Here is an 18967-nt window from a genome sequence, read left to right on the forward strand (position 1 = left end):
CAATTGTGGAGAATACCAAGTGGTACAGAACAATCTGCACTACACTGGAAAAAAGCAGGTAACAGAAAAACGAAAGGGAGGGACAGAAGACAAATAAAATTTATTAAGTTTTTGCAGGCAGTTTTTTTAATTTAACTGCACAAACCAGAATCTGACTTGGACACTAAGAAGTGTTCTCTTGGAATCAGTGACACTTCTGTTGGCAGAAACAGCAGTAGGAGCTGCTGTTACATATTCCCTTTAAACAAATGTTTCTGCAGAAAACGTAATGAATGCACAGTATCACTCTTACGTTTCGGAGCTGGCACAGAGACAAAGTCACAGTTGTGTCATCTAGGAGGGAACTTCTATCTCGTCCTTGCCCAAAGCTCTCACCATCTTCTAATAAAAAGCTTCAAAAATGAGAACAACAAAAAAATCAGGTCACTTTATAACACAGGACTTGAGCTAGGAAAAAATCTCTTACATCAAGAAGTTTCCTCTTTAAAACAAAGTATTAGGTCTTAGAAGTATACTGTATTGACTCTGCATGGCATGAAACCTGCTATCAAGGGAATGTACAATAAACTTAAGTTTTTCAGACAGCTTCTTTTGTAAAATGGCACATTTCAGGTTCTCTGTAACTTTGCTTTGCACATAAAGAAAGAGTTATGAGATATGGGATTAATAACCCCTTTTATTGCTTGTTCTCACACAGAACAGATCTGTCATTTATTGTGAAAAGCAAAAATAAAATATTATTATCATATGAAAGGCAGTTCCCATCACGACAAAAAACCCCAAGTGAAAGTCTGACCTTTTCTGTTGCAGTCCATCTAAGGATGCAAATGTATCCAAGGTAGAGTGTACAGAAATTTTCCATTATTATGATATTTTAAAAGAAGGCCACATGAAACTGATTTTCATAGTTTAATCTAGCATTCTCAGTGTCACTTAGGAGACAGATTGCATTTTTGAAATTAACTCCTCATCCTCAAGAGAGACAGTATGGTTGAAAATATTTGTCCCTCAAAATTGAAAAGCATCGGCATTCACCTATGAGCAAAGAAATAAGCAACCCCTCAAAAATCTCACACTAATTTTGATACCAAAATAACACTTAAAATCTATTTCCACCATCTTTCTTTTAAAAGATATTGGATTTTGGCTGAACATACTTCACCTGGTTTTTAAACACAGAAACAGTAAATTGATATATATGGGCAGCTAATTATGCTGTTAAGATCAGATCATAGGATTAAAACATCAATGTTCAATATAAAATTGCAACATGTGCAGTAATTTTACAGTAAGATAAAAGTAGCAATCACTAAAATGCTGATACAGAGTTCTAAATCATAAAACAAAGCATTTTGGAAAAAAAGTAATTAGATGATCTGCTGAATAATTGGGTTCTCCATTCAGTACTGCTGCTCTGTGAAAGTGAATTCAGAATGTGAGAATTCACTACATAACATATTAAATTAGATTACAAATATCCCCCTGAAGCACAGTGAGACATTATTAGTAAAACTTAATACTATTGGAAAGTGTGCAAAATTTAAGGACTCCCATTACAGTATTTTCCACTTCACCAGCATCTTTTCAAATTCAGAAAGCAATAGGTAGGAGACAGTTACAAGGCATTCAAATAATACCTTAAACCAGATAAGAGGGGAAGGGAAAATTTTCTTCTGTTCAAGAATGCCATTTTCAGTGTTTTCACATATTCAGGTCTTTAAACTAAGTATGTTCTCGCAATAACTATTGTTTTCCATCCATCCATCCATCCATCCATCCATCCCTTTAAAGTGCTTCCCCACCCTTACTTGGGAAGTGTGCAGACAGGTGGCTTTGATCTAATTATTTCCTTGTTGACAAGTTCTTTCTCCAAGTCTCCTCCAGCCAAACACCAGAGATAATAAACCTCTTCAACTGATCTTTCTGCTAGGTAATCATTATCTTCATCTGTTGGGAGAAATGACACAAAAATAAATTACAGCCTTTTAGGTAGTTTGTATTTCTTTCTACAACTCTAAACACATACTGCTGAAAAAAAAAATTATTCTGCTTGAAAGGTCATGACCTTAATGTGAAGTTAGAGGAAAAGTGATCTTTCCTTTGCAAGTGCTCTTTAAGGAGATTTAAGGAAAGAAGTCATTACAAATGCAGCTATTTCTGCAGTTTGCCATGAACTCCTCACATGAATACATTGAGTGTGGACTTTTGCTTCCTGTGTGTTTTTAAACAAAACAAAACAGTGTTCTATGCTTAGCACTAAGACTAAAAATAAGAAACAAGTGATTCCTACTGAGTATTTATAATCTCTCTTCTCCTCACATACCTCATTCTAACAAGGCAAAAAATCTTTGTCTAGATGAGATTTTCTAAACATCTCCAAGCTCATAAGAAAAAAAAACTAATCAGGATTTAAGAGCCATAACATTTTCAACATACTGTGGTTTAAAACTTAGAACTTTAATCTTTTAGTCCAGAATGTGACCTCTTTCACAAAGACTTTTGCTTTCCAGTACTTCCAAAAATCATTTTATGTTACAATTTAGCAAAATTCAATTATCAATGGCCTTCTACATGCATGTGTCCAAATTCTGAAGGCAAAAGACAACACTGCTTTTGCAACATGGACTTGAATACTAATGTTATTTTTTCCTCTGAGTTTGAAGCATAAAATTAAGATGTGACTCCTTTGGCTTGCACATATCCCTGAAAAGATGTTTCTTGACGTCTCCTTCCATTAAACAACTTACTGCATTAATCTAGTGTTGTAACATTTAACATCTAGTGTCTATCAATAATTTGTTGGAGAGAAAATGCAGAAACACTTTATTTTCCTTCCCCCTCCAATGACATTTATCCCACTACCTGCTTTTACCTTTACATAATTGACTTATGTCTTCAGGCAGTGTTAAATTGGCACACCTTGGAGAAGATGAGAACAGACCAGCAGGTTTATGGAAGGGAGGATATAGTGGGGATACTTCACTGAACAAACTGTCATGTAGCAATTCCTCTGGAGTTGGCCTTAAATTAAGAGAAGAGGATAAAACAATTAGAGCAAAGTGCTCCCAAAAATGTTGCATTTTGGCAAAAAAGGTCCCCAGTAATGAATATTTTAGCAAGTTATTGCTAATTATATTGGGTTTCAGAAATTTTAATAGCAAAAAATACCCACCAACATTTTTCAATTCATGCGGTACAACAAACTAGTCTGTTTACAGCCCAAATTCAGACCTCTTATTCTTCTCTTTTAATCACTGAAAAGCACAAAACTGAGAATTTCTTATAGGGAGCCCAAATGTCAGTATTTCAAAGAAAGGTTCAGCAACAGTTCTTCTGATTTCACAGTAACCCACAGCGTTCACCAGGCCCTTGGACTGAACACTTGCCTCTTAGAAGGCTGGAACGTAAGGCATTTCTTCAGCAGAGCTGTGACATTTTCTGAAAGGTCCTGGAACATAAGAAAAATATGGAGGAGGCCTGTTTATTACTGTCTTAATTCAGCAAGTCACTTGGCTCATACTTAACTTTTAACATACAGGATATTCCTTTGAGGACAATAAAATTTCACACCTACGCACATGAGGTTGGCCGTGTGAGACTAAAATTCTGGGGAAGCAATTCTTCTCACCTCCCAATCCTACATTTCATTTAGGGGAAAAAAATCTGAAAAATGTGCCATGTATGCAGCCTTTTAGTTATTTTTTAATTTAGATATTCTGTACCCTGCTGGAAACAATGCAGTGCCTGGCCACTTCCTTCTGCTAACAATCAGAACCCTTTCATATAATGTCCCAAAATATATAGACACTAACACTCAGTAATCATTTTTGTGGGTAAGGAAAAGTTGAACTATATAAACCTACACTATCAGAATCTGTGAAGTGCACCAGCTGGAGGACATAATTTCTGGAAGAAAAATACTTAATCACCAAAACTTTAAAGAAAATTTATAGCTTATTAAACTACTCAGAGAGCATTAACATTTACTGAGACTGACAGCGATTTTAAGAAGGAATATTACAAGTGCTGGCTATTTGAAAGGATCTCAGATATGTAGTTATGACTTCAAAATTTTTCATTATACTGCAATACAGTAATTGACCAAATGAATTAAAAAATAAATACGCAAAATACTATGCAGCAATAATAAAGTATTCTGGGTAAGACAGCATGGAAGAACAAATGAGTTTCACAAACCTTAATAATATCAAGGCAACCATGTTCTTCAGCCAATACAGTTACAATATCATCTACACAGCCTTTGGAAAACAAATAGAACAAGAAAAAGTTAATTATTAATAGAGTGATACCAATTAAAAAGAATATCAGATAAATGTCTGCTCAAATACAAAGCACTTAAATTTGGCTTTTTACTGATGCTGCCACATCACTTGAAAGTGAATTACGAAAATCAGAAATGAAAATTATTATAACCTATGCAGACAGAAGCCTAGGAAAGATAAGTAGCACATCTAATCCAGAGTGTCAGTCTCTGCCAAAAACAGTCTTTCAACTTATAAATAAATAAAATAAAATAAATCCTTGGAAGAACTTAGGGGTACCTACATGAAATTTGAAGTAATTTTTGCCTCTGTTGCTCCTTGCAGATAATACTAGCAGTATTTCAGAACTTCTTGTCACTACTTTATTGAACAAATAGTTCCCAAGTCAGGACATGAATGCTTTTCAGTGGATAAACCAACAACTTGAATTCAGATTGAAGTGTATGGAGATGCCTTAGGAAGCCTTGTTAGCAAATCCCCAAAACAGTCAGAATTTCAGCACTCAAGCACTAGCTGCTGAATGAAAAAGATATTTCTCCTGAGAGCAATTAATTTTAACAGTATTGCTGTTTGCTCTGGATAATGATAACTTACTGTTAAGGCTTCAAATTGCAAACTCATGCCTTTCCCCTTCCCATGGTTTATACATAAACACCACCAAAAATCAGGTTTTAAAATCTGTGAGGATAGTCTCACTTCCTGACTCATCTACATTAAGCCAAAATTCCACTTGTGCAGTGATGTTTTATAGTTTGAAGGTGAAACCAGAGACAAAAGCCTCAATTCACTAAAACACTTCTCATCTCTCTTTATTTCTGTCTTCCTATTTGAGTCCTGCTTGTCCCTGATTGGCCATTACTACACAGGCACTGCAGGGGATAGTTTCCTTCAGCGTCATCAATTCCTAACTAATTTCAGAAACCTCCTCCAACAGAAACCAACAAATAACCATGAAAACAACCATCATTTGTGAGGATGTTTTCTTGTCTTTAATTTTTCTTCAACAGTTTGCCCTTACTCTAATATACTGCCAGCTTTTCCCAAGTTTTTTCCCTGGCATCCAGCTCCATACTTTCCCTAGAGAAGCAACACGCTACCAATGCCTATTTAAATCTGTAGATGAAAGATGACAAAGGTAAAGTGCTTTAGGTCTGAGCATCATAAGCTGATTAGTCTACAAAGCTCTAATCATAGAGCTGCTTGGAAATTTGAAAAATTGATTTTGTGCTACTTACCTAACATAAGTATAAACTTCAGTCTTTCTGCTATCTCCAAACTCTGAAATAATTTTCTCCCCTACAAAACAACGAAGTCAAATTACACTTGAATTTGAAAGAAATAGCTACTACATAAAAATATTTAGATAACATTATATCCCATCTTTATACAAAACCAGTGAAATAAGCTTCTACATATGAATTTTAGACACATCAAAACTATATTTAAGAACAAAAAATCTTATTTACCCCTACTATGGCAGACACAGTTTCATGTCATGATATAGCAAAAATGTATCATTGATAACTTCTCTTAAATGGAACTGCCTTGCAGTCAAATTCTTGTGGCTCCACAGGTAACTATCCTTCATGGTTAGCAGATATACCAAGCATCCTACATACCAAAATAATCCTATTCCTTCGAAAACCAGTACTGTCAAAGTAGGAATGCTAGCATATCCTGATATTTGGGCTTGGGTGATGGGCAGGGTGTCATTAACCCCACATTCAAGAGCAATCAAATTAATGAAACTATTCACCCAGAGAAATTCAAGAGAATTATTCTGTTACATACCACACACAGCTCAAATAATATTATCCCAAGAGACCACAGATCTGATTTAGGGCCGGAAGGCAGAGGCTTCTCACACTGGGTGTGATCACTGGGTTTGCCTATTCCTTGTGCAATTACTTCAGGTGCCAGATATGATGGGTACCTAGAAAGATGCAGCAACATTAGATACAATCCTTCTGTCCAGAAAGTGTGACTTCCCATTACACAATCAGAATAATTTGACATTCTGAGAAACCAGAATACTGTCTCTTTTATTCAGCCAAAATCTACACGTTGCAGTTTCATTCCAGTGTAGTGTTTACTACAGAAAAGGTCAAATCCCAATCTTCCACTGGCTCTGTTGTTTTGTGGAAGTAAAACTCAGCTTTCAAAGTGGTATATTTACATATCTTAGGGAAAAGAGAGATTGAGTTTCAGCATTAGGATATTAAATAAGTGTGTCCTAGGCTCATAATTTGGGATGGTGGCAGTAGATTTCCATTGATAGTGTGTTCCCACCAAATAACTTCTGTATTTGTAAAAAAGGTAACAAAAAGTGTTAAGGACACATATTACCTTCTACCAGATGATTTAAAAATAATATTATCACTTTTCTTTTTGTCCGCACTTGAGTACAATACCTAAAAAGTACACAATCATGTTTTGAAAGGAAACATCATCTCAGTATTTAATTTGGAAACAACATGACACCTCAAAAAACCAAAAAGTGACAAAAACCCCTCTGCAACAAAGTAGTCATTTTTAATACAGTATGATCACTTGAAAATAAATCATAAAATTATAAAGAGACATCATAAATAAATAATAAAATTATAAAGAAACCTTACATTGGTGGGCAACAGCGAAGCACTGATTGTTCACTTTCCTAAATTTGAAATTAGGAATCCAAGTCATAGGGAAGTATTAGTATCTGAAGCCAAATGTAGGGAATAAAGACTGATTGAATAAAGGGAATCATGGAGTTAGGCTAACATGCTGGCATGGTACCCATTCTCTATTTTTCATTCATCTCACCTAGCCAGATGACAACCTCTTTAGTGATATTATCAGAAGCTTCTGTATAAGGGGTGATCTAAACATAATTTATTTCATACAAAATTAAGTCTCTGATTTATCTTTTTTGTGCAGCTAAATCCTTACCCTATAGGAAAATCAACATCAACACCCTGAGCAGTCATGTGGTAGAGCCCAAATTTTGCCAACTTCACGTGTCCCTGCAAAGAGAAAAATGAATTATCAAGAGCAGCAGAATCCAATACTGGAAGAATCTGTGTTAAATTTAAAAAGTTAAAAACAAAATTTAAAAATAATTTCAAACTGTATTAGCTGGCAGAGGACAGAAACCTATAAAAAACACCTTCATACATTTCTGCCTCATCTCTTATGCAGAAGTGCACTGCAGGTTAAAGAGGTGTTTATTTCTAATGCTTTTACTTCTCAAGAGCATTAAGTAAATCACTTTGTTGGAACACATCAAAACTTTTTAAGTTACAGTATTATTTTCAGTAAATTAAAAAGGCTCAAATACTCCACTGAACATTTTTTGTTTCAAAACTGTTCAAAATCCTGTTTGACTCCTAAACATGAACTCCCTAAACATGACCAATATTCCCACAACTCTTCCATTTGCCCAGCCTTGCTTCTGGAGATGTCCCATCAATTCATTACCATCTTGCTCTCATTAACAGTATCAATATGTATTTTAAACAGTTTTTCCAGGTAATTTCTTTTTATTTGTGAAGACAGAAAGCTAACACCAAAACAACAAAAATTAGGCATAGAAGTTAAACAGAGGCTTTATTTCTGCAGAATATTGAATTACACTCAGCCAGCCTCCAGAGGGTGCAACAGAGAAGGCTACATCAGAAAGCTTTCAAAGGGCAGGGGAGAGCTTAGAAGTTTATTGTCTCACAGCCCTCTTCTGTTCTTTTATTGATTTTAAAATACTCCTAAAATCCTAGAGTACCTTTGCATGTTAGAACATTATTATGATTTTCATTTGTTTACAAGCATATAAAAATATATGGATTCCTTATTTTTAGTGTTGCTTATTTTTGTCCTCTCCTTTCTTTGCCTTCCAAGGGGAGGATCTAGTTATTCTAGCAAAACTGAGTAAAAAAGGATTGATAGAGGAGTTATGCAGATAGGTCAAACTCTTTAGCTGTTGGTTCTGATGAAGAAACTGCTCTGAAGACAACAGCAGCTGTTAATGTCTCTCAGCTTTTATGACCAGAAATTGTCTTCCTCTCTGCCAACTCAAAAGTCTGTGGACAGAACTGACAGATACTTAAATTTGAATAATTGAACATGAACAAAAAAATATCTTTGTATCTTAAAAGGCCAGTATCATATTACCATGGAACACAAGAAATATTAGTGACAGCTAATTAACCAGAAGAAGTATTCTTCTATTCAAATAGCTAGGAAGGCCTTGTAAGTAATCAGTGATGACAAATAGGCTTAGATTACCACTTTGAGAAGGGAGAAAAAGCGTGGTTTGGGATAGAATAGAAAAATTAATTCAGCAATACATGTGAAACTCAGGAAATGAGGGGAAATTGTAGTTTAAAAAAATAAACAAAACAAATTTCCAGATCTGCAATTTTTACCCCAATGAAAGGACTGTGACTGTCCAGTCTCCATCTATGACACAGCAGAGCACTTGTTAGCAGCGAACAAACCCATAGATTTATTCCTGTGGCTGTACCTTTCGGTCCAAAAGGATATTGCAAGGGGAGAGTGCTCGGTGGACCATTCCATGCTTGTTCATATACTGCAAACCTTGCAAAACCTCATATGCTATGCATAAGATCCTTGAAGAACTGAAAAAAAACAAACCAACAACATGTTATAGTGAATGTTTTACTTTTCAATCTGTAAAAATGCAGTGCTCCACAGCTATTCCAAACAAAAGTGAGACATTTACAACTCCAGAACAGTTTAAGGGATCAGCATTGAATATGGTGGGGTATGTTCAGTGCCATACACACATCTCCTCAAAATCCCACAGCTAGGTTTCTTCACCCTGAACTGCCCCCTAGGAAGTGTAGAAAATGCTGTCAAAGTGTAAAATACTCTCTTCAACAGAAACTCACCTAATCAGGAAATAAAAATCTCAACCCTCCCCTATTTTTATTTGCTCTTCTTAAGTCTCCTACTGATATTCATAAAAAAAATTCACCTGAACAAAATATTTTCAAAACTCAGATAGTGACGAGAGTTTATTCAGAAGATGCAGAGAGGCCTAACTAGATTGTACCTATAGTTTTCAATCATCTCAAAATCTAAAACAAGTAAAGAAAAAAAGGCAGAAATCTGCATTTTCAGCACATTTTGTTTTACAACCTTGGGAGTAACAACCTTACCACCTTTGTGGAGAGACAACAAAACTTACCATGCAAAACATTTAGCCATAACTATGCATTTTGACAAAAGTTATCATTTCCTCCATAGACTGACAGCGTTAAAGAGGAGTTTCTGTGAATAACTGATCAGGAATTTGTACAGATCACCATAACAGGCTTCCAAAGTGCACTCTAATTAAGAACAAAAGGCACAGATCTCATGTCACCTAAAGAGATTCCATTTAACTTTCTACTCTTCTCTTCCTCTCCACTCCATCTCAGCCATTTCAGGGCTTTTTGGTAACTTTCCCTCTGCAGGCACTGGTTTACACAACATCCAGAAATCAAAGCATATTTACTTATAAAGACCTAACTTTACATTCCAATTCTCTTTTCTTTTAATTCCTTGCTAAAGAATAACATACAACAGCATTCTGGAGGATATTCACCAACTTCTCTTGCTCACTAAAAACTTGTGCAAGAGCAAAATGAGGAGGAGTATTTATTTCAGACTGATGACTGTGACAAGCCAACTATCTGACTAAACACCAAAAATAATTTATTTATTCAACTTCATCAGCTGCTACTCATACCTGATGGAGCAACAAAAATTTGTTTTACAAGCATAAATGGCTAGCTATTGACAACAGCTACACTTACAACAAATTCTGGAACTAGTGCAACACAGAAATACTGAAAAAAGCCATGACTAAGTTACCCTGCATGGAGCTATTCTCTAGATCCTCCCCTTTTTCTTAGAAGAGCTCTGTACTAATTCACAATAGTTGTGAATATATAATTTTAAGGCAAGTTTTAAATATAAAGGGAATCCATTCTAACATATGTCCATACTGCTGAATCTTAGATCATAGTATTTCAAAGTGATTCTCAAGGTCTTAGCAATTTGATCAAAACCTCATGGCTAATAACCACAAAACCAAAACAAAACCCCACAACCATCTAGCTCCTCTCTCCTTAGCCCCTCCCACCCACAATTAAATACACCACAGCATCAGACTCTATTAGCTGTGTACCTTTCAGTCATTCTTGGGCAGAAATATGAATGTGGAAAAAAAAAATTCCCTTACAAGTCTTCAGCTTTCTCATATATTTTTTTGCCTTCAATGCAAGTACTAGTTATAATGGTGGCAAACAGAATCCCCTCTCTCATTTTCTGCTCAGTTTTGCAAAACAAGACGCAAAAAATTAATGATGGAGTACTTATGTTTCCACTAAGGAAACAATTGCATGTAAACGATTAGTACATCATGAGGTATTCTAGCCTAAACATTGTTTCTCTGTGTTAAAAAGAAAAAGTAAATATAGAATATTTAAAAAACCAGAAGTAATTATTAATAAAAGTGAAATCTGGCGGCTGTTTGCTGAAGGCAGGCAGTGCGCTCTGCTGGCACCAGGGGGCCTCAGCCACCCATTTATTCTCCATCTTCTCTTGCAATTTATTAAAAAGACACCCCAGAACTCAGGCAAATACATGAAAATACTGCTTTGGGATTCTTTGCTTTTTAAGATAACCCTTCATGCCATTACAGCGATCAGGAACACACAAGTGGTAACTATTTTTCAATGCTCAGTGTTCTTGGACTCTTGATGCCATCCTGCTGGGCAGAAGTGTTGAGCCAAGTACCTCCCACTGGTCCTTCAGCAGAGAGAGAATTCTTTATACCAAGCTCTGCACTGTGCTGCTGCACCTTGTGTAGTTCTTATTTATTAGGGAAAATGCACTGTGTGGTTACAACCCATGAGATTTGCATTTAATTCCAAAGGGCCTGACAACTACACTTACTGCTGTTATTAAGGCTAAGAGATTTCTCTCTTTATACTCCCCAAGGCCAAGTTCAGCAGATGCTCCCAGCCTCACTGGAGATCACTACCAAGGCTGTCCCTTTGCCTCAGTGGGTCTCAGTTCTGTCCCAGTTTCTACAGCAAACACCTCAAGCACTGCATCAGCCTACAGCAAATGCAGAAAGTACATTCAAAAGCCACTTCCAGGCTGCAGTGTCACTTGACTTTTTAAAAGCTCCCGTAAACAGAAAAAGAAAATGTTGTTCTAAATGAGGAGGATACTTAGAAAAATCCAGTGTTGGTGGGAAACTCTGAGCAGATTCAGAAACTTTTTTGCCAATTAGCTGCCAGTCTGTTTTTCAATGGACTAGTCACTGCTGAACTACAATAAATGTAGCCCAGATTAACTACTGGGCCTCTTGATCTACAGAGGTATCAGCACCCTCCTTTAGCAGGAGGTGGAGAAAAAAAAAACAAACCAATAGTAAAAGCACTAGAAACAACACAGGAGATGAAGTGGCCAAATGTAAGTGTGGCAGGTTTGACATCAATCACACCATGGACCTAAGGAGGGCCATAATGGCAGCTTTGAGGCCTCTTCCATCTCAGTTGATGATCATGGCTGTGACTTCATATTACAGTAAAACAAATCACTCCCCTGCTTAAGGCAACACTCTAGGATGCAGCAAGTAAAAGCAAAAGTGTGAGATGCACTGGAGTTGCCTAGCTCTTCCAAATAGACTTGTTTTAAGATTATTTTCCTCTCCACCAGCAAGAAAATAAACAAAATTCTTTGCAAAAGGAACATATGTTCAAGAAGCTGTCTGCATTTTAATCCTCAGTTTGAGTACCTAAAAATCTATTCAGCTGTAGCCTCGTCAGCCAGGCCTCTGAACAGGGGTTCTCTTCAACAGGAAGTATTGCACACAGGTATAAAATCAAACGGTTAAATTTAATGATTATCCTGGTTTGGAGAAGAACCAGCCATGAAAAGAGGTCATTTTGTGCTCCTTCATACTAGAAATAATGAATTAAAAGACTGTTAGGATTAAAACCAACACCAGATTAGGGGCATGTAACTTGAATGCATAGAAAAGGAAGCACTAAACAGAACTGTATTGCCCCCTCCTCTAAGTAGGACAAGGAAAAAAAGATCTCTACAAGTTGAAATGAGCAATTTTAGCCAACAGTACAAAATCCAGCATGGTTAAGAGAGGCATGTGCATGGCATTTGCGGGTGGAGAGAGAAGGGAAGTCGACTTAAAAACCCACAAAAAGGAGGATTGTTTTATTACCTCCAGAACTTGTCAGACCAAAAGCTATACCAGACAAATGACTAATTTCCACACTGTAATAGTACACAGGTGGCTGCACTGTGCCTTCACAAAAAATATAAACTTTTTCACTTAGCTGCCAGCCTGATCTCCAGTCTATTGAATTCTTACTGTTAAGGACACAAAAACATTTTCTGGAAGTTTATTCAGGAATAATAAACCTAACCTGTCAGGAAACAGATGGTTTAGCAGAGTTTCAATCTCTTGTGGTTCTGCAAACCCACTGATGAAATCATCTGATTGCTTAGGAGACTGTTGTCACTTTTTGGATTCAGACAGGTTGGGTGGGGAAGGAAAGCTTCTTAGTGCACCCACTACACTCCCTGATCCAAATGTGAACAACTTCTGGGCCAGCGTGAAAGGGAAAGTACTAGAAGAAAGTGAGAAAGATGGATTATCAGGAACCAAGACAATAAGCCCTAAAAACAATCAAGGGGTTGGAGAGCCAAGAGTGAGCATACTCAGCCAGGAGGGACCCAGCAGTACCTGGGAAGAAACAGCTGAGCAGAACTGCCCAAGCCATAGGTCAATATAAACACAAGACCAAACAAAAGAATTGCTTTATTTAGAAATCAAAAGCTTTATGCCAAAAATGTGGTATGCTGAATTCCTGCTAAAATAACCCCAACAATATTACCTATATATTATTCAGTTTTAGTGGCTATTTTTTAACTTATGGTTTGTGATTAATGGGAATGGTAATGCAGCTGCTTGTAGAAGTGGGAACTGAACTCCAAGATAGGCTGCTCTAGGAACAAACAATTTATTGCAACTAATTATTTCCATTTTAAACAAAATTACTGGTCTTCCAAATTCTAAAAATAGTCATATTAGCTCAGACCAAAAATTATTTCAGACCACTATATTTTCTCCATTAAAAAAAAAAAAAAAAGCAGGCAGATGCCTAGGAGAAAGGTAATACAGAGCAAGCACATGAGAAATTTTCTTTGATATTTTCCTGGCTTCCAACTTCCTCTAGTACAAGATTTCTTCTGGGTGAAAGAAAAGTTTGCCTCCTAAGCATCATGTCTGGTAATATCATCTACTAGATCCTGTGGCATTCCACAGCCATCAAGAATTCTGTGGGTAAAATCTCCTTGCTGTTTTATCATTGCTCGACTCTGGAGCAGGAAAAGCAATTGTGGAAAAATGCATTTGACAGCCAGCAGCATGGTAGCTGCTGCATACACCACAGACTGCTGAAGGGAAAATAAGAACTACTGCATGCATGACATATTGAATACTGAAGAATAAGATGGAAATCAGAGATGGGTGGGGTCAGGAGGCTTGACTTATTAAACTGTCTGACTAAAAGAATTCCAACATGACAAAAGAAACAATGAAGAGATGAATTTCCAGCATTCATGTCAATACCATGGAAGTTACAGGTTCACACAAGTTTCTTTCCCTCCAGTTTAAAGGAAAATCAATGCCAATCCACACAAAAATTCACTCCATTATCTTTAAAAGAAGTGCATTCATGAATTAATTGGAAATACATATTCTCCATCTAAATAGTTTAATATGAAAAGAGTAATCGGGTATCTCAAAAGAGCTTCCTGTCTCCTTATTGTGTCCTGTGCCACCTTCTAGACTACATCACCTCCCCTTTTGATGCAGAGGCAGCTATTACAGTAATCAGTACATAGTAATTGTGGTGGTTTTGGGATAATTAATTTTTTGTGAAGAACATGGGCATCAATCCCACTACCTCTCATAGGTGCACTGGCATCTGGCCAGTGTCAACCTATCACATTTATGTACCTGTACAGCAGGACATGAGTAAAAACAGCAGCCTGGACCAAAATGAAGGCAGGAGCAAAATCTTGAGGAAAGAAGAAAAAATTCTGTCTGTTTCAAATATATGTGTGGTATTTTAACTGGTTATGGCCAGCTGTAAATTTAATTTCCTTTTATGCTTTTGTATCAGTCAACACAGAGCTCCCAACCTAGTTTTTAGAAGGAAGAAAGCTGTGCCTGGAAAGTACATTCAGTACTTAATGGACTATTTTGAATAAAAATGTTTCATCAAGTGAAGTGAAGAGAGGCCTTATCAGAATCTGAAAACAAAACAGGACTGGTATCAGAAGGCAAGCCTCCTGCACAGAGTCTTGTAATTTTGTAGGTACTGGAGATGTGTATGTAGATTAGCACTAAGTCCTGCTTATTCATGCAGTGGCCATAAAATAAAGAGGAAATCATAACAAAAACTGGAACCAGAACCGTTTTGACTTCTCTTAGGAAGACAGAGCAAGACCCAACACAGTAAGAGTATGCTGATGATACCATGTTTCTGAGTTTCTCTTTCCTCAAACTTACAGTTCACAGGTACATATACTGCAATGCATGCTTAAATAAGTCCTCCATTAAATCTGTGCATCTTGTTCTAACATTGTCACATTCCTGTAAAAAGTACACTCTAAAGGAAGAGAACCTCAACAAGCAGGAGTCTTAAGAAGCTTTTAGCAGTGATAGACAGGAGTGAAAACATGGGTTCCTCTCCCAAAGCAGAGTGTCAGACAGGGTCTGCCCTGAGGAAGCACACCAGAGCAACACAAACCAGCAATGTCATCAATCACCATCCCTGAACTTGTGAAACTAATACACATTTGGAATCCAGGAAGGAGATTCATCACAAAAAATTGCGTCTGTTCAAAGTGAAAGGGAACCAGGTTGTGAACAGATGTAATGTTTCTGAACTCATAAAAGTGACAATATTTCAATACAAGCAAAACTATAAAACAAAGAAAATGACATTTGCAGTTAGTTCCATTGCTGCCAACAATGTGGATAGACTGGTTAGAAGTGGTGTGGCCAAATGGTTCAGCAAAGGATAAAGTTTGGGTATAATCCGAGCTGAGACAATCACTACGTTGACCTCAAGAAAGCCATCTGACCTCCTTATTCCTCAATCAACCAGCTGGAAAACTGGATAAAAAGCAGAACTGGGTTGAAAACCAGATGTGCAGATAAATTGGGTCTTCCTGGGTAAATAAATTACAAAATACCCTATACAGAACATAAAGAGTTTGATGCAGGTGGGAATGGTTTATTTAGCACTTTATTATGTGTTTGATTAAAAAATGGCACTGGGGACCAAGATTGTAAACACTGCCAATTTACTTGGAAATGCATTCACATTATCAGAATGAAATGAACTGGAAAGGAATGCAACAAACAGAGAATAAGACACACACACAAAAAAAGAATTTTATAGACACAGTCCTCAGAAGTCTCTAACTCATTTACAAGGTTATTTCACACAGGATATCTTCAACAAGTTCATCGCTCACCTGAGGAAACTCAGAAAGCCCTTTCAATCCTTTTCTAAAGTTCTAAGCTGCAAGCCTGGCTTTAAAAGCAGCACAGATGATGTTACACTTTTATGACGGTCTCAACTTGTAATGTATGATAAAAGTCCATGAAACAAGAGATGAAGGCACAGATAAAGAACAACTTTATATACAGAGCATATAAATACAATAATAATTGTATTTATATGCTCTGTATATAAAGTTGAATACAACAATTGAATACAACAATTATATCAGACTGGTGATTTTTCAGATAATTATCACTTTGAATGATTTAAGCCATAAACCAAAAATTTTCAAACATTGCACCTTAATTCCTTTTGGACATCCAGCATTCATCCCACAAAAAGGGAGAGCAAATGAAAAAAGTAGTTTTGAAAAGTAAGTATACCTTCTAAAGTGGTAGTTTAATGAAACTTTCAGTGCCATCCCATTTAATGCACAGAACGGGAAAGACAATCCACATTCCTAGTTTTGATCTTGCCCCTGATTACCTTCTAAAAAGTTTTTTTTTTTGCATCTTAGCCTCAGCTGGCTCATATGTAAAACATCTAATAGTGATATATTACATTGGACCAAAATGTGCAATGAATCATTAGATACATAAATTAGATAAAGTAGCTCTCATTTAAAACTCAATCAAAGACTCAGCATTCTTACAACTGACTATACACTGAGTTGGACTGAGTAACATGATAGAACTAGATGCACAGGTGACAATAAAAGAACAAGACCTAACGGGGAAAAACAAGAGAATGACCTCAAAATATACAATAAAGGAGTAGCTTCAATAGCATTATATACACGTACCAAGTGTCACAAGGCCAAAATTTCATTGAAGGAAACAACACATCTCACATTCTCCTCTCCTTCTCCAAAAGGAGTGATCTCAAAAAGTAGTAGAATTAAGATCAATTGAAGTCAGATCTCCAAAAAGCTTTTGCTTTCTTTTGGACTCCTCTGAACAAAGACACCTTTAAAAAGCCATACATTGTGACTGATACTCCATCAATTCTCCTTGCTGCAACTGAGGGCAAAGTATTGATCTGACATTTTAAGATTATAGGAGTGCTTTTTCCCATTTGAGGTTATAATGTACAACTCAGTACAACTGCATATTTTACTTTATTTTTAAGGAGGACCTATACCTATGGCATAGAGAATAGAGTTTTACTTAACATCAGCCATATTGACTGTCTCCTCCACACTGCAAGGGAAGTGATGGGTCCCTAACCTCATCATACAAGGAGATAGATTCCCTCATTCTTACTGTGGTGCCCTAGGTGGATCAGAAAAATCTGATCAATGAAAAATTTTAAAAGAAAAGCCGAAAATGAAGGGTAATTATTGATGCAGTTAACGTTGTCGCAGCTGTGTGGCAGTATAAACTGAACTGACAGCTCTAGAAATCATGACTAGCTATCAATAAACAGTGCTCTCCTTGCAGTCAGAGAGGACTGGCTTTTTAAAATTAATTTCTATTGGCATCTCTATGAAAGGATTAAGTATTATTAACACGCCACTTTCCTAATTAAAACCCCTTCTCCCTCAACAGAACTTTTAAAACTATGACCAAACCTTGCAACACCATACAGATCTTCTGAAGCCAGGCACCCAATGTAAATTATATGTTGCAATAGTGTTACTTTAACAAATAACTTGGCCATAACACATTTAAGAAAAAAATCTAAATATCTAAGGCCAAAAGCCTACCTAGGTATGTTTTAGTGCTTAGCTCAAAAAATCTGGATTCCTGTATCAATGGTACAGATATTGCTAAAAAGTGAAAGAGAATGGGAAGTTTCAAGAAGAACAGCCTGCAAATTCAAGTGATCAAAGAGACTTTACAAGTAGACCAATAAGCAGTGGTGCTGCTAGGAATTTCACAGCTAACACCTGATCTTGCAAAAGCTGCTAGGAAGTACATCACTTTGATCTATAAACCAGTACACATCATCACAAGAGGCAGGAAACACCTATCTGGAGAGGTAACCATAAACTTACGTGTAGACAAAACAGATGCCTGTGACTATAAATTAGGAATTTATCAATCACCATACAATTAATACTAAATTTTCTTCAAACTTACAAGGCAAATGTGATCATCAAAGGGGGAAATAGAGAGGGCTGCCGTTGCATGTAGGAGAAGACCACACACCAAAATTTGCGAGACTAAAGGGCAAGAGAAGCAGAACCAACTGTAAATGTGCAGTAGACATACCCAAGTACATAGGAAGGATGACTGGCAAAACCTAAAAAAACACTACTGGAAGTACAGGAAATCACACTTTGCAGGGGCTGGACAGTGCTGATTACATAAAAATATCAGGCATTAGATAACAGTAGAAGAAAGACCCGTTCATGCTTTGCTTGAAGAGCTCTCAAGCTTCACCACCTCGACTTTTAAGAACCACCAAGGGCCACAGCTGCCACTGTGGACCGCACAGCACCAGTCTCGTGGTACTGGATACACACAGCTAATTTACAGTAAGTATCAGTTCTGTGTACAGAGTGATGAGTAATAATATGCACAAGCCAACCTTTAGTGAGATGTTTATTGCTAATGAATGAATGAAACCTTTAAACTAGCCTGATCTGCCAGCCTTCTAAACACTCCCATTACAACAGTGCCAATGCCCTGGTACCTATTTAGTTACACACCCAAGAAGAGAATATCCATATGCCCAGAAGAAACAAATCTCAAACCACAATGACGTTAGAGATGTTTGCAAGCATATCAATGCATCTAAATAAACCAGCTGTCTGATCCCTAATCAGTGACAAATGTTCCCTTGAAGACATTGCTCAGTTGTCCAAAAGCAAGAACTTGTATTTAAGAAAATAAAGTCCCTTTCTAGAAGGACGCACTATAAAGCAAGTCTAACAAGTGCTCACTCTTCCTTTTTTCTTCTTTCTAGAAGAAGGATGAAGTGTCAAACACCGCATTTTGTTAAAATAACCATATACTAACCACATCTTGTTCTCACAGTCTACAGCAATTTTGATGCTAAATACAACTATCATAAATCAACATTCAGATTAATAATGTGTTTTAAATCCCCTAAGATTTGCACAGTACAACTTTGACATTTGGGCTT

The 18967-nt window shown here is 36.7% G+C and overlaps 1 protein-coding gene across 1 annotated transcript in view; it reads right to left on the minus strand.

Annotated features, from left to right (window-relative positions):
* The window catches only part of TBCK (TBC1 domain containing kinase), an 88432-nt gene that overhangs the window by 58021 nt on the left and 11444 nt on the right, over positions 1-18967 (minus strand). The window contains exons 4-12 of the mRNA XM_054293682.1: positions 8782-8896; positions 7215-7288; positions 6075-6216; positions 5519-5579; positions 4198-4259; positions 3387-3448; positions 2873-3021; positions 1809-1947; positions 293-392 (exon numbers count right to left, since the gene is read on the minus strand). Coding sequence (XP_054149657.1) covers positions 293-392; positions 1809-1947; positions 2873-3021; positions 3387-3448; positions 4198-4259; positions 5519-5579; positions 6075-6216; positions 7215-7288; positions 8782-8896 — 904 coding nt within the window. The remainder of the gene's footprint in view (positions 1-292; positions 393-1808; positions 1948-2872; positions 3022-3386; positions 3449-4197; positions 4260-5518; positions 5580-6074; positions 6217-7214; positions 7289-8781; positions 8897-18967) is intronic.

This window comes from Melozone crissalis, unplaced genomic scaffold, assembly GCF_028551555.1.
Source record: "Melozone crissalis strain CALT ecotype California unplaced genomic scaffold, PUWL_Pcris_2 ptg000006l_1, whole genome shotgun sequence".
NCBI lineage: Eukaryota > Metazoa > Chordata > Aves > Passeriformes > Passerellidae > Melozone > Melozone crissalis.